The sequence below is a fragment of the Sceloporus undulatus genome, chromosome 2, assembly GCF_019175285.1.
Source record: "Sceloporus undulatus isolate JIND9_A2432 ecotype Alabama chromosome 2, SceUnd_v1.1, whole genome shotgun sequence".
NCBI classification, from domain to species: Eukaryota; Metazoa; Chordata; class Lepidosauria; order Squamata; family Phrynosomatidae; genus Sceloporus; species Sceloporus undulatus.
Genome location: NC_056523.1, coordinates 219,214,897 through 219,227,483, shown reverse-complemented (window position 1 = coordinate 219,227,483; position 12,587 = coordinate 219,214,897). Strand labels below are relative to the sequence as shown.

At 40.7% G+C, this 12,587-nt stretch overlaps 1 protein-coding gene across 2 annotated transcripts in view; it reads left to right on the top strand.

Moving 5' to 3' along the window:
• TBC1D2 (TBC1 domain family member 2) overlaps positions 1-12,587 on the top strand; it is a 39,978-nt gene that overhangs the window by 1,045 nt on the left and 26,346 nt on the right. Inside the window, exons 1-2 of one of the 2 annotated variants that reach the window (XM_042454593.1) lie at positions 7,736-7,861; positions 11,173-11,325. In XM_042454593.1, coding sequence (XP_042310527.1) covers positions 11,317-11,325 — 9 coding nt within the window. In that variant the 5' untranslated portion in view covers positions 7,736-7,861; positions 11,173-11,316. Of the gene's footprint in view, positions 1-7,452; positions 7,862-11,172; positions 11,326-12,587 lie in introns of those variants that run through there. The other variant, XM_042454592.1, reaches the window with a different exon arrangement.

The window sequence follows — 12,587 nt, the reverse complement described above, 5'->3', positions numbered from 1 at the left end:
CCTCCGGTTTTGACCCCCCCTTTACTGCCTGCTCAGGCTGTGGGATTTCAGCACTGTGTAGTTTTGTTGCACACAGAGCTTTCCAGAATTCCATAGCAAGAGCATAAATAGTTTTAACTTTTGTTTGTTTTATATTTTACATTGTCGTGCTTTAATTTATTTTTAATTAATTAATTAATTAATTAATTGTGTTTTTCTTTAAATGTGCTTTTTATATTGTGAGCTGCCTTGAGTTCCCCTTTTTTGGGAGAAGGCGACATAAAATAAAACAAATAAATAAAAATAAATAAAACCGGATTATTTCTGTAGTGCAGATGCACATTTCAGAAATAATCTAGTTTGAGACCGCTTTAATGACCTGAATCAGTTACTAAGGAATCCTGGGAATTGTAGTTTATTGTGGACTGATAGAGAAGACTAAATGTTTCACAAACTATGTTCCCAGATTCCTAGCATTGAGCCAGGCAGTTAAAGCGTCGTCTCAAACTGGTTATTTCTGCGTCTGTTCTGGACCTATGACTGGAGACCATGGTTCGAATCCCTGCTTAGCCACTGGGTGACCTTGGTCAGCAAGTCACAGTCTCTCAGCCTCAGGGGAAGGCAATGGCAGTTCCCTCTGAACAAACCTTGGCAGGAAAGCCCAGTGAAAGGGTCGCCTGAGGATCACCCTAAGTCGGAAATGCCTTTTTTAAAAAAGTTTATTTATAACACCCATTTCACCAAAAAGTGAAAAAATAAACAATAAAACACAACGCTTCAAGGCACAGAACAACAACAACGATGATGATAATCATGATAATGATAACAACATTAATAATAATGAAAGTCAGAGTGGCTTGAGTGTTGGACTATGACTCTAGGGCTAAGGCTTGAATCCCTGTTGAGACATGTAAACCCACTGGGTGATCTTGGGCAAGGCACACTCTCTCAGCCTCAGAGGATGGCAAAGGCAAACCACCTCTGAACAAATCTTGTCAAGAGAACTCCATGATGATGATGATAAATTTTATTTCTTTCCTGCCTCTCCTCAAGGCTTGAAGTGGGTGCAGCATGTTTAATGCAAAACACAATTGACAACAAATAAAACCAGCAGTAAAATATTTGCTGTTGTTAGCTGTCTTGAAGCTGTCCTTGACTCATGGAGGACATCTCCAAGATCCCTGTCCTCCACTGCTCTCCATGGCTCCAGCCAGTGTCCTCCCTGATTGAGTCCATCCATCTGGCATTGTTATTTTTTCTAATGATCATACCTTCTCATGATGTGGCAAAAGTATGACAGCCTCAATTTAGTCATCTTGGCTTCCAGAGAGAGTTCAGGCTTGATCTGTTTTGGAACCAAGTTGTCTTTTTCGCCATCCAGGATATCCTCAGCACTCTTCTCCAGCACCAAATCTCAAATGCATTGATTTTCTACCTATCCCCTTTCTTAACTGTCCAGCTCTCACATCTGTACATAGTGATGGGGAATACAATGGCTTGCAACTCACTTTAGTGTTGAGAGTTATATCTTTGCACTGTTGGATCTTGGTGAGTTCTTTCATAGCTGCCTTTCCCAGTCCTAGTTTCCTTCTGATTTCTTGACAGCAGTCACTGTTGGTCTGTATTGAGTATACTGTATGGAAACTCTTTGACTATTTCAACTTCCTCATTATCTAGAATGAATTCTTATACGTCCTCCATGGTCATTTTTTTAAAAATACATTGGACCCTTGTTATACGCTGGGGTTTGGTTCCAAGATCCCCCATGGATAACAACATCCATGGATGCTCAAGTCCCATTAAATATGACGTAGCAAAATGGTGTCCCTTATAAAAAATGGAAAATCAAGGTTTGATATTTGAAATTTATACTTTTTTTTGCACATTTTCAAACCGTGGATGCTTGAATCTGTGTATGCAAAATCCATGTATAAGAAGGGCCGGCTGTATTCAGCATTAAGCCAACCTTGGGCTTGCCTTCTTGAACTTCTTCAGTAAATGTTCCCAGTCCTTGTTGGTTTTAGTTAGGAGCAAGGTGTCGCTTGTGTATTTTAGATTGTTAATGTTCTTTCCTTCTATCTTCACTTCTCCTCATTCTGAATCTAAACCTGCTCTTGGTATCATACTTTGTGCATACAGGTTGAATAAATAGGGTCATAGGGTGCAGCATTGCTTACCAACTGGGAACCATTCTGCTTCTCCATATTCTGTTCTTACAGCAGCCTCTGGTCCAGAGTTCAGGTTACACATCAAAATAATAAGTTAAAATACAATACATTAAAACTGTTAAAATACACTCATAAGACTCATTCTTTAGAATATGCAATTTAAAAATACATGATTTAAAATTAAAAATATTGCCCTTGCCTAAGAAAATCCCTTTGGAATTTATGGGGTTGCTCAAAGTCGAAAAGTGACTTGGGTCTAAACACACACTGCAGAAATAATCCAGTTTGAAAGTGCTTTAACTGCCCTGACTAAGTGCTAGAGAATCCTGGGAATTTTAGTTTACTGTGGCACCAGAGCTCTCTGACAGAAAAGGCTAAATGTTCTACAAAACTACAGTTCCCAGAATTCCCATTTCGGCGCTCCTTTTTCGCTGCGCGGGGAAGCCTCGCAGTCTGGCCGCTGGGGCTTCCCTACGCAGCGAATGGCGGCGGCGGGAAGACGGCCCCTTGAGGGCTGTTTGTAACCCGCCTGTGTCTTCAAGTCATTTCCAACTTTGTTGTTTGCATTCAAGTCATTTCAGACATATGGCCACCCTAAGGCAAACTCATCATGGGGTTTTCACAGCAAGATTGAGCCAGGTAAGTTAAAGTGGCCTCACATTGGATTGTTTCTGCAGAGTGTTTTGGACCTTGGTGTGCATCTACACTGTAGACATAATGCAATTTGACACCAATTTAACTGCCATGGTCCCATCCTATACAATCTTGGCATTTGTAGTTTGGTGAAGTATTCACATGTTCTGTCAGAGAGCTCTGGTGCCTCACCAAACTACAAAAGCTAGTATTCCTTGGGATAGAGCTACATCACTTAAAGTGGTGTTGAGCTACATTACTTCTACAGTGTAGATGTACTCGTGTGTACACATACACACACACACACAAGTTTGAGTGGGGATGACATCCAGAGGTGTGTTTTCAGCTTTGTGATGGCCGTTGTGCCTGGAGTTTTTCCAATAGTGGAGAATTTGGCTTGTCATGCAGTGTTGAGTCATTTGGTCAGTGTTAAAAAACACAAAGAAACTTGTAGCGTTTTAAAGACACAATTTTTATTCTGAAATACTTAAAAGGATCCAGTAGCACCTTTGAGACTTAACTGGGAAGAAGAAAATTCAGGCATACACTAATAATGATTTCTTACATTAAATCAGAGGAACATGGCTATTGATTTCAATAATACAATGGGCCCTTCCCTTACACAGGGGAACCGTTCCGGATCCCCTGCATAAGAGGAAATCCAAGTATGCTTGCGCCCCATTGCAAACAATGGGGTACATGCTCATGGCTCAGGATAGTGTATGCCTGTGACGTGCACGCCATTTCTTCAATTGTTACACGGCTTCCGTATGATCTGGAAGCCTCATATAGTGTGCCCGTGTATGGCACAGGCACACTGTACTTCTTTATTCTGGCTGAGATTTCACTGGATAGAGCCAGTTTCATTCCAGACTTGGAGTTAGATACTCAGAGATGACAGAGATACAGATGTAAACAATAATACACAGATATACAACAATAATATACAAATGTCTGTAAAGGTAAAAGCACAAATGGATGCAAAAAGCATTGTTATTTTAAATGCAGGGTCCATATATATATATGTTTGTCTGTCTGTCTGTCTGTCTGTCTGTCTGTCTCTATCTATCTATCTATCTATCCATCCAGCCATGTTTGTGTGTCTTATATATTTCACAATAATAAAAACAACATGAAAGAGAAAACATATCATACATAACTGAAATTTTAACAATTGTTTCTTTTCTTTTTACATACTGCCAATAGTTCTTCACACTAGTTGAGGTTGATTTTCCATTGTTATTTTAATCTCACTTCAATGTTTCCAACATATGCTGTAAAGTACTTTTACTAATTATACATTGCTATGTAAGAACTTAGAGACAGTCACTTCTTCCTATAAACAAGATACGTATGCTTACATTTACCGTTAGGCTTGTTGATAAAAATGTTTGTGTTTTCCATCTTTCTTATTCTTGTTTGATTGCACAGTCAGCCTAAGACTTTTAGCAAACGAGGCCGAAAAACCCTGCGATCCCAGTCCTTGGCAGTAAACCAGGAGTGGGAATTATGTGACCCTCCAGGTGTTGTTGTACTGCAACTCCAGCTGTCCTAGCCAAGGTAATAAATAATAATAACAACAACAACAACAACAACAACAATATATATATTTATTTATATCCCGCCTCTTCCATTTGGGGATCAAGGCGGTAACAACAGAGTTTAAACGATACACAATATAAGAACACTAAAACCCACAAAACCCTGACCCAACACTCCCTCCCAAACTATAAAATTAACATAAAACATGATTAAAATATATAACAATACTACTATACTAGATCTAAACAGGCTCTTTGCTGTCTATTTGAATGAGTGAGGCGTGCCTTGCTTGCACTGCTAGCTATTTACAGCAGTAATAATTGGTGGTAACACAACCAGTGTTGCTTAGTAAGTCAACACCTGTGATGGGAGCGGAAAACTTTGTTTGCATTGTACATATGGGAAACCTAGTCACATTCTCTTGTTGGGGGTAATCTGGCCAAGTGGTTTGTGCCCAACCAGCAAGGTCAAAACAACAGTGGGTAAGAGAAGGGATAAAGTGCACATCTCTCTCTTTCTCGCACACAGACACACAAACACACTCCTCCCACCTTCAGTGACTGTGGAGGGACAGATTACTCTTGCCATCTGAATAGCTTGCTTGTAAAGGGCTTTTGAAATTAGTACAAAGGCACCATGCAGCTGGAGAACAACATGTTATCTACCATTGTTTCATACCATTCAGTTCAGAGATGACTGAACACAACTGAAAATAATAACAACAATAATTTATGTATTTATTACCCACCTCTCCCCATGGTTTGAGGTGGGGGACAACAACAATGATCAGACACATAACATCAATTAAAAGACATCAGTAAAAACACACATCAATTTAAAAGGACATATAAGACAGGCACATTATTATTATTATTATTATTATTATTATTATTAATATCCCACCCTTTCCCCTCCTACTGAATCGGGGCAACCAGTTTTGAAGCTCTTAGCTCTAGATTTTTTTTTCTGGCACCCATGTGGAAAATCAGTGGCCTAAAGAAAATAAAGAGATGAGCTTGTGAGCAAGTGAAAAGTGGGAAGCAAGAGAAAGGTTTCTGATGGGTTGGAAGAGAAATAGGGTTTTCAAACATTAATGCAGCTATTTCCTTTTTCCCCAAGCTCTAAACAGAGACAGTGATGGGAAGAATAAATAATGGATTTGAAAGCAGTGCACAAGAGTGTATGGTAGCCTCTCAGCTTGTGGGATTCCTGGATGAGGCCGATATCTTCACCCATTCAGTTTGATTTGAGACCTAGCTATGGGATATTTAAATGGGGCTCAAGCATAGGTAGAATTTGCTTTATGTGGGGGAGTCCGGAATGGATCCCCGTGTAAAGCAAGGGTGCATTGTAAATTGATTTGAGATATGGTGCTGGAGAAGAGTGCTGAGGATACCATGGATGGCCAAAAAGTCAAACAAGTAGGTCCTTGAACCGATCAACTGAACTATCCCTGGAAGCCAAGATGATTAAATTGAGGCTGTCGTAGTTTGGGTACTTCATGACAAGGCATGACTCACTAGAAAAGACAATAATGCTAGGAGAGATAGATGGCAGTCAAAGAGGAAGAGAGGAAGACTGCACGCTAGATGGATAGACTCAACCAGAGAGGTCATGGGCCTGAATCTACAAGACCTGAGCAAAGCATTGGAAGACAGAGGACCTTGGAGAAGTCTCATCCACAGGGTCTACGTGAACTGAGCTCGAGAGCAGCTAACAACAAAATATGCTGCTAACACCCAACCCTAGAATTCAAGAGAAGCTGTATTGGTATCAGAAATGGACAGGGTGAGGATAAACAAATCAAATTTTTGTCCAGGCAAGGTGGACATGCTCCTTATTGGCTAAAAGTAGATAGAATATAGGGATTCAGGCTGTGCTGGACAGGGTTACTCTTTCCATGAAGATGAAATTTGGAATTCCTCCTGGATTCAGCCCTGGATCCTTGGTTTCTATAATCACAAAGAGTACATTTGCACATTTAATTGTGCCTGTTACTTGAGATCAATGATGTGATTATGGTGATGTGCATGTGCACCATTTGAGGTTATGTCCTGTTTGATTTACTGTTAACACTCTGCATTGGATTGATCTGAAGAGTGTTCAGAAATTGCAGCTGCTCCAAAGAGCTGCAACCAGACTGCTCATAGGTTGGTTATAGGGAGCACTTAACTCCTTGGTTACAATGGCTTCACTGGCTACTGGCCTGTTTTCAGGCACAAGTCAAAGTGCTGGTCATGAGAAATAAAGCCCTGTAGAGATCAGATCCAAATTATGTGATGGTGCATATTCCTCTGTATGAACTTGTCTGGGTTCTGAGATCTTCAGGACAGAGCCTTCTCTTGTTCCCACTGTTAGAGTTAGCAACCTTTGCACACCTATACTAATTGTTAATGGCATGTTTGCAGACTCTCTGTCCATTTGCTTTTCCACACCTGCTCTCTTCCTGCATCATTCTAACTTGCTGCTGGTTTTTTTTCTTCCTCCCTCTTTCTTCTGTTAAATCCTGTGTTTGACTATGAAGTAATCTTCCGTTAAATCCTGTGTTTAACTATGAAATTATGAGTAAAACGATTTAATATGTTTTTACAAAGGAGACTTAAGCCTGTTTCTTCCACTGCGTTTCTTCCTCCCCTGTGTTGGACTGCTTTGCTAGTTTTATTACTCCACTTGAGAGATCCACTACTGACACATTTCCCGACACTGACATCCTCACAGGCATATTTAGTAGGAATTCACGAGAAGGCCTTTTCAGTGGCTATTTGTCTTTTTAAATCGAAGAACAAGCAGATCAGCATTAAAATCAGGGATAGGGAACCTTTGCCTCTTCAAATATTCTGGGCTACAAGTTCCACCATACTTTACAGTTCACCCTGCTAGATGGAACTGATGGGAGTTGTAGGCCAAAATATTTAAGTGGAGTTAGTACAGAAACATGATCTTTGTGTTTCTTCACTCTTCTTACAGTTAAACAAAAGCAAGCTGTTTAGTATTTAGGTTTTGAAGTTTAATTTTAGGGTTTTTGAAAATAAAATAAAAATAACCCTGTTTGCATTGCATATGCATGTGAATACTCACTGTGAAACTTCTCTTAATTTCTTTCTTCCCCCCATTAACATTATGACAACAGAAGTTCTGCCCTTCAAGAGAATATGCAAGCAGATTCAGGGAGCAGAGATTGCCTCATGCCTGAAACTTCAAATAAATCAGAAGCTGGAAGTGGCCATGGCTGTGGCATTGATGTGCCTCCTTGCCCTGAAGACTGGGAAAATGCATATTTAAAATCTGGAAAAGAAACCCCAAAGAAAAAGCTGTGTGGCTACTTACATAAATTTTCTGCTAAAGCACCTATCAAGGCCTGGAAGTCCCGCTGGTTCTTTTATGATGGCAACAAAGGCCACTTGCTTTACTACAGGACTGCACAAGATGTTAACCCTTTGGGCAGCATAGACATTTCCAGTGCTAGCTTTGATCTTAAAGTGGGATCAGATGAAGATGTTTTCGAAATCAAGACTCCTAGCAAGGATTTCATCCTTAAGGTATGTGGAAAGATGTGGCTGATAACAGGGGAGAGGTGGGAAAGTGAGCCCATGGTGTTGTATTAGGTGGCCTTCTCCAGGATTTGAGACCCCAGAGGTTCTTGGTAGGGTCACAACATTTGCAATTGCCTTCCTATGAGACTGAGAGTGTGTGACTTGCCCAGAGTAACCTAGTGGGTTTCATGGTTGAACTGGGAATTGAACCTTGGTCTCCAAAGTCATAGTCCAGCACTCAAACCATTATGCCTGGCTCACTAAGAAAAAGTATTCCCACTTCTTCTGTTCCTCTTAGCATCATTGCCAGAAGAGGGAAGCAGTTTACAGTAAACCTAGACTCTAAATTTAGTTTAGATTCTAGATTATGGGTGGGAAACCCTTGATTATGCAAGCCCCATAATCCATTACTCACAATCCCCATTTACAATGACTAGAGATTTCAGGAATTGAAGTAAAAATATCTTGATGGCCCAAAATTCCCCACTTTGCATGAGAGAAGGAAGCAAGTCACGCACTGGGTGCTGCTACTGTATGAGATTGCACTTCTGTATAGCAAATCACACTCTCTGAAGCAACAACAGGAACAATGGCCCTGTATAGATGGGCCCTTTGCAGCGTGTCCATGACGTGCTAGGGTTGCCTTGGGGTGGTGCGTGCACACCCCCCGCAACCCTAGCATGTCGTCAGCATGCCGCAGTTGTGCAGTGCCATACAAATGGTGCGCGCATTGATTACGTTGCAGCTGTGCTGCCTACAAACGGTGCTGCGCACCTGCGACATAACAGAGCTGTCTCTGGCGCTTTGCGGTGCCACAAAAAGGAGCCGCTTTTTACAGCTCTTTCTTTGCTGCGCAGCTGCGCAGCGCTGTATATAGGTGGCAGCGCTCCTGTGCAGCAAAGAGAGGCGCCAAGGAGGCGCCTCTTTTTGGCGGTCTGCACCCCGCCAATGATACAGAGAAAAAAATACAAAAAATAAAAATTCCCCAGCCATTCAACAGATTGACTACTCAAATTAGGCTGTTCAAATCAGGACTGTTTTTTGTTTTTTCATGGACTTAGAATCCTCCAGGTAACTTTGGCACGTTACAGATAGGCCCATGAGGTGCCGTCATTACGCGCGAGGGGCAGCGCTTCCTGACACGCCTTGCCCCTCACGCGTAATGACTATGTCAAAATGACGGCGCTGGGCCGCAGGAAGGAGCACAAAAATCACGCTCCTTCTTTGCAGCGTCCGGGAGCTGCGCCATTTGGCTGCTGCGGTTCCCAGATGCTGCAACCGGCAGCGGCACAAGACTGCCCCATCTGGGCCGTCTATAAAGCGCCATAGTCAGTATCCTGGCTGACCCATTCTGGCAATTGTAGCCCAAAACTAACTTTTTCAAGTCTAGTATATTTGAGTGCCAGAGGACGAGAACTCTTCTATCTCATAGAGAGGTTCTAGTTTTCTTTCCAGTTGGCCCTCCATATCAACAGATTCTTTATCCATGGATTCTACCATCTGTGGTTTGAAAATACTAAATATATATATAAATTCCAAAAAGCAAACCTTGGTTTTGCCATTTAACATAAAGGATATCATTTTACCATGCCATTGTATTTAATGGGACGTGAGCATCCATGTTTTTTGTTATCCAAGGGGATAACAAACCCCGGCAAATACCAAGGTCCCACTGTATTTAGACTACAGCTTTCATATGTGTGGATTGCAGTATGGCATCCAAGGAAGTCCCCTTAGAGATGAAGTCTTACGTTTACTTTGGTGACATTCCCAAGACTGGCTTGCTCTGACAGCTCCTTTTTGCGCTCTCCAGAGGCCAGATCAGGGCCACAGCATGAGTTTGCTGCATGCTGCCCCTTAGGGTCAATCTGTATAGCCCCTAAGTTCATACATCCATGTTAAACTACAGTTGTTATGTATTTTCCCAAATGGTAACCATGTTTGTTTTTTGCTGCAAAGGTAACAACAAACCCCCCAAGACAGCCAGAGTTTCTCCACTTAGAGTTCTGAAAAGGCGATGACATCTGAAAGCCATTTACTTTCATGGGCGTATCTTTTTAAAAATTGCTTGGGAATTTCCTAAATCATGTCTGTTCAAGCTATATTGGGAAGACAGGCTTTGTGGAGAGGGTTTATGTAAGAGGCATGTGAATCAGCATGGTGCACTAGTTTGAGTGTTGGACTGGCATCCTGGAGACTAGGGTTTGAATCACTTCCTGGGTGTCCAGGACAAGTCACTCTTTTTCTAATTAAGAGGAAGGGAACAGCGAACTACCTCCAAATAAATCTTGCCAAGAAAACTTTAGAAGAGGGTCACCATAGGAAATCGGAGCTGAATTGAATGCAGATCACAACAAATAGAAGAGGCATAAATTAATATTGTTTTTAGTCCTACTAATATGTCTGCCAGAAATAGAACCAACGAACTGGGAATCTGCATTTGCTTGTACTTATAAGTCAATATCCAGTTAATAGGAATCTCCGTTTTCCTGACCCAGATTGTTCCAGAGTGGACAACCTAGTATCTTCCAGATGTTTTGGCCTATGATTCCCACTAGCTTTGCTGGCATGATGATGAATGGTGGTTGCTATAGTCCAAAACATCTGGGGGTGCCTAGTCTGCTGCAGTTTAGAGACAGAGTATCTTGAAGAGAAAAATTTAAACATTACTCTATCTACTGTAGGTCAGGAGTTTTTCTCTCTGACTGCATCTGCACTGTTGAAATAATACAGCTTGACACCACTTTAACTAACTCAGTACTACGGAATTCTGGGAATGGTAGTTTGTTGAAGCATCAGAGATCTCTAGCAGAGAAGGCTAAATGTCTCACAAAACTAAAATTCTCAGAATTCCATAGCACTGAACCATGCAGTTAAAGTGGTGTCAAACTGGATTATTTCTGCAGTGCTGAAGTCTCTCTTTCTGTTGAAGGGAAAAAAAAAACAGTTTTATTCAGACAGGCTTTTAATACATAATCATGGGATGGCATTTGTATGGGATGTTTGTTATATGGGGTGTGTGTTGTAGTTTTTAATGTATGTAATTTTATATTGTTTTTATTTGATGTTTTTATTTCCTTTTTTAATAAACTTTTTATTGTAAAGTCTTTTGGTTCGCCACATAAATTTTTATTATTATTATTATTATTATTATTATTATTATTATTATATTTTATGTGTGAGCTGCCTTGGGTTTCTTTCTGGGAGAAAGGTGGCATAAAAATGAAAAACAAAATACACAGTAAAGATCAGAAATGGCTGAGGGAAGCTTAAGTATTCATCTGCATTAGTTCACAAATTTCTATTTCCCTTTTCAGAATATCCTGATTCACAGTGATGACAATGAGGAAGCTTTTATCTTCAGGAAATTGTAGTTCTCTAGTAAAATATTTCTTCAAGCCAAAGATAGCACTCAAGATGCATTGTCCTGAACCTGTTTACTTTCTTTTAGCATCCTTGACATGAAAAATGTGAGATTAACAGCAGCATCAACAGCCACAACATCATTGTTATTTGCTTAGTAGAGCAAATGTTTGTATGTCTGTTAAAAGTGGTGTATGCTACCTTCTAGGTTCCCCAGGGCAGTTCAGTTGCTTGTGAGTGTTTGTGTATGTTAAACAGAATTAAAGCAAGAAGAGCAGAGTTTAAAACTGGGATTTTCAATTCAATTCAAAACCATTAAAAGTCAGGTAGAATAATACATTTTTAACTGCTTACTAGTGGTGTAATGATAAATTTTAAGGGACAATACCAGTCACCTGAGGCAACAACCCAAAGCGATTCCAAAAATGCAGGCCGTTTTGTTGAACTGTATCTCTTTGTCTTTGCCTTCATACTGAGAGGGCAACAGTTGTGTCTGTTGCGTCACAGGTATAAAACACACATCTCAAAAGGGCCAGCAGAACACAGGATAATATATTACATGTTAAGACCAACAAGCAACAACAGAGAATATATCCAGGAGTAGCTGTGTTGGGCATATAGCAAAGTACAGTATCTAAAATCCACCAAACAGTGGTATCTTTATTGGGCCAACCAAAATGCACATTACACCAGTTGTAAGCTTTCGAAGCTCCACTGGCTTCTTTATCAGACAAAGGTGTTAAAAATGATACAGGGGAAAGAAATAAGAAAGGAAAGAAAGAAAGAATTGACCATGCTGGTCATAGCCCTTCATTTGGTCAAGATGTTGTAGTTGTCCTTAGTCCCGATGGTATGGAAAGGTATTCATGCAGGTTGTCTCCTTGCCATGTGGATACTGGGATATTTAGTCCAGGAAACAAACTTTAAATTCTGTTAGTAAGACAAAAATCTATTGCCTTTGAGATCCAGTTAATCTCAACTGATAATAGAAAGTACTTTAAGCCAACCCAGCTAATTGCAGTTACAATAGAAAAAGCTCATAGCCATATGTTGTGTGTGTGTGTGTGTGTGTTTTTGCAGGAAATCTATCTTTTGATTTCAACTAAGATCATAAGAAACTGGAAAGCATGAGAATGGTAGTAGATAATATAGTTGTCCCTTTTAATTTATATAGCCCAGTGTTTTGACCCTGCAAGCTCTGCTCTGTTACTGATCAGCAAGATTTGGGCTTACCTAGAAGGTGGGCAATGCATGGCCATCCAAATGTTGTTGGACTGCAGCATCCATTAATCATAGCCTATATGGGAACTGCAGCCCAACAACATTCGGGGGGCTGTAAAATTCCCATCCTGGGGTACTGTAACCTCCC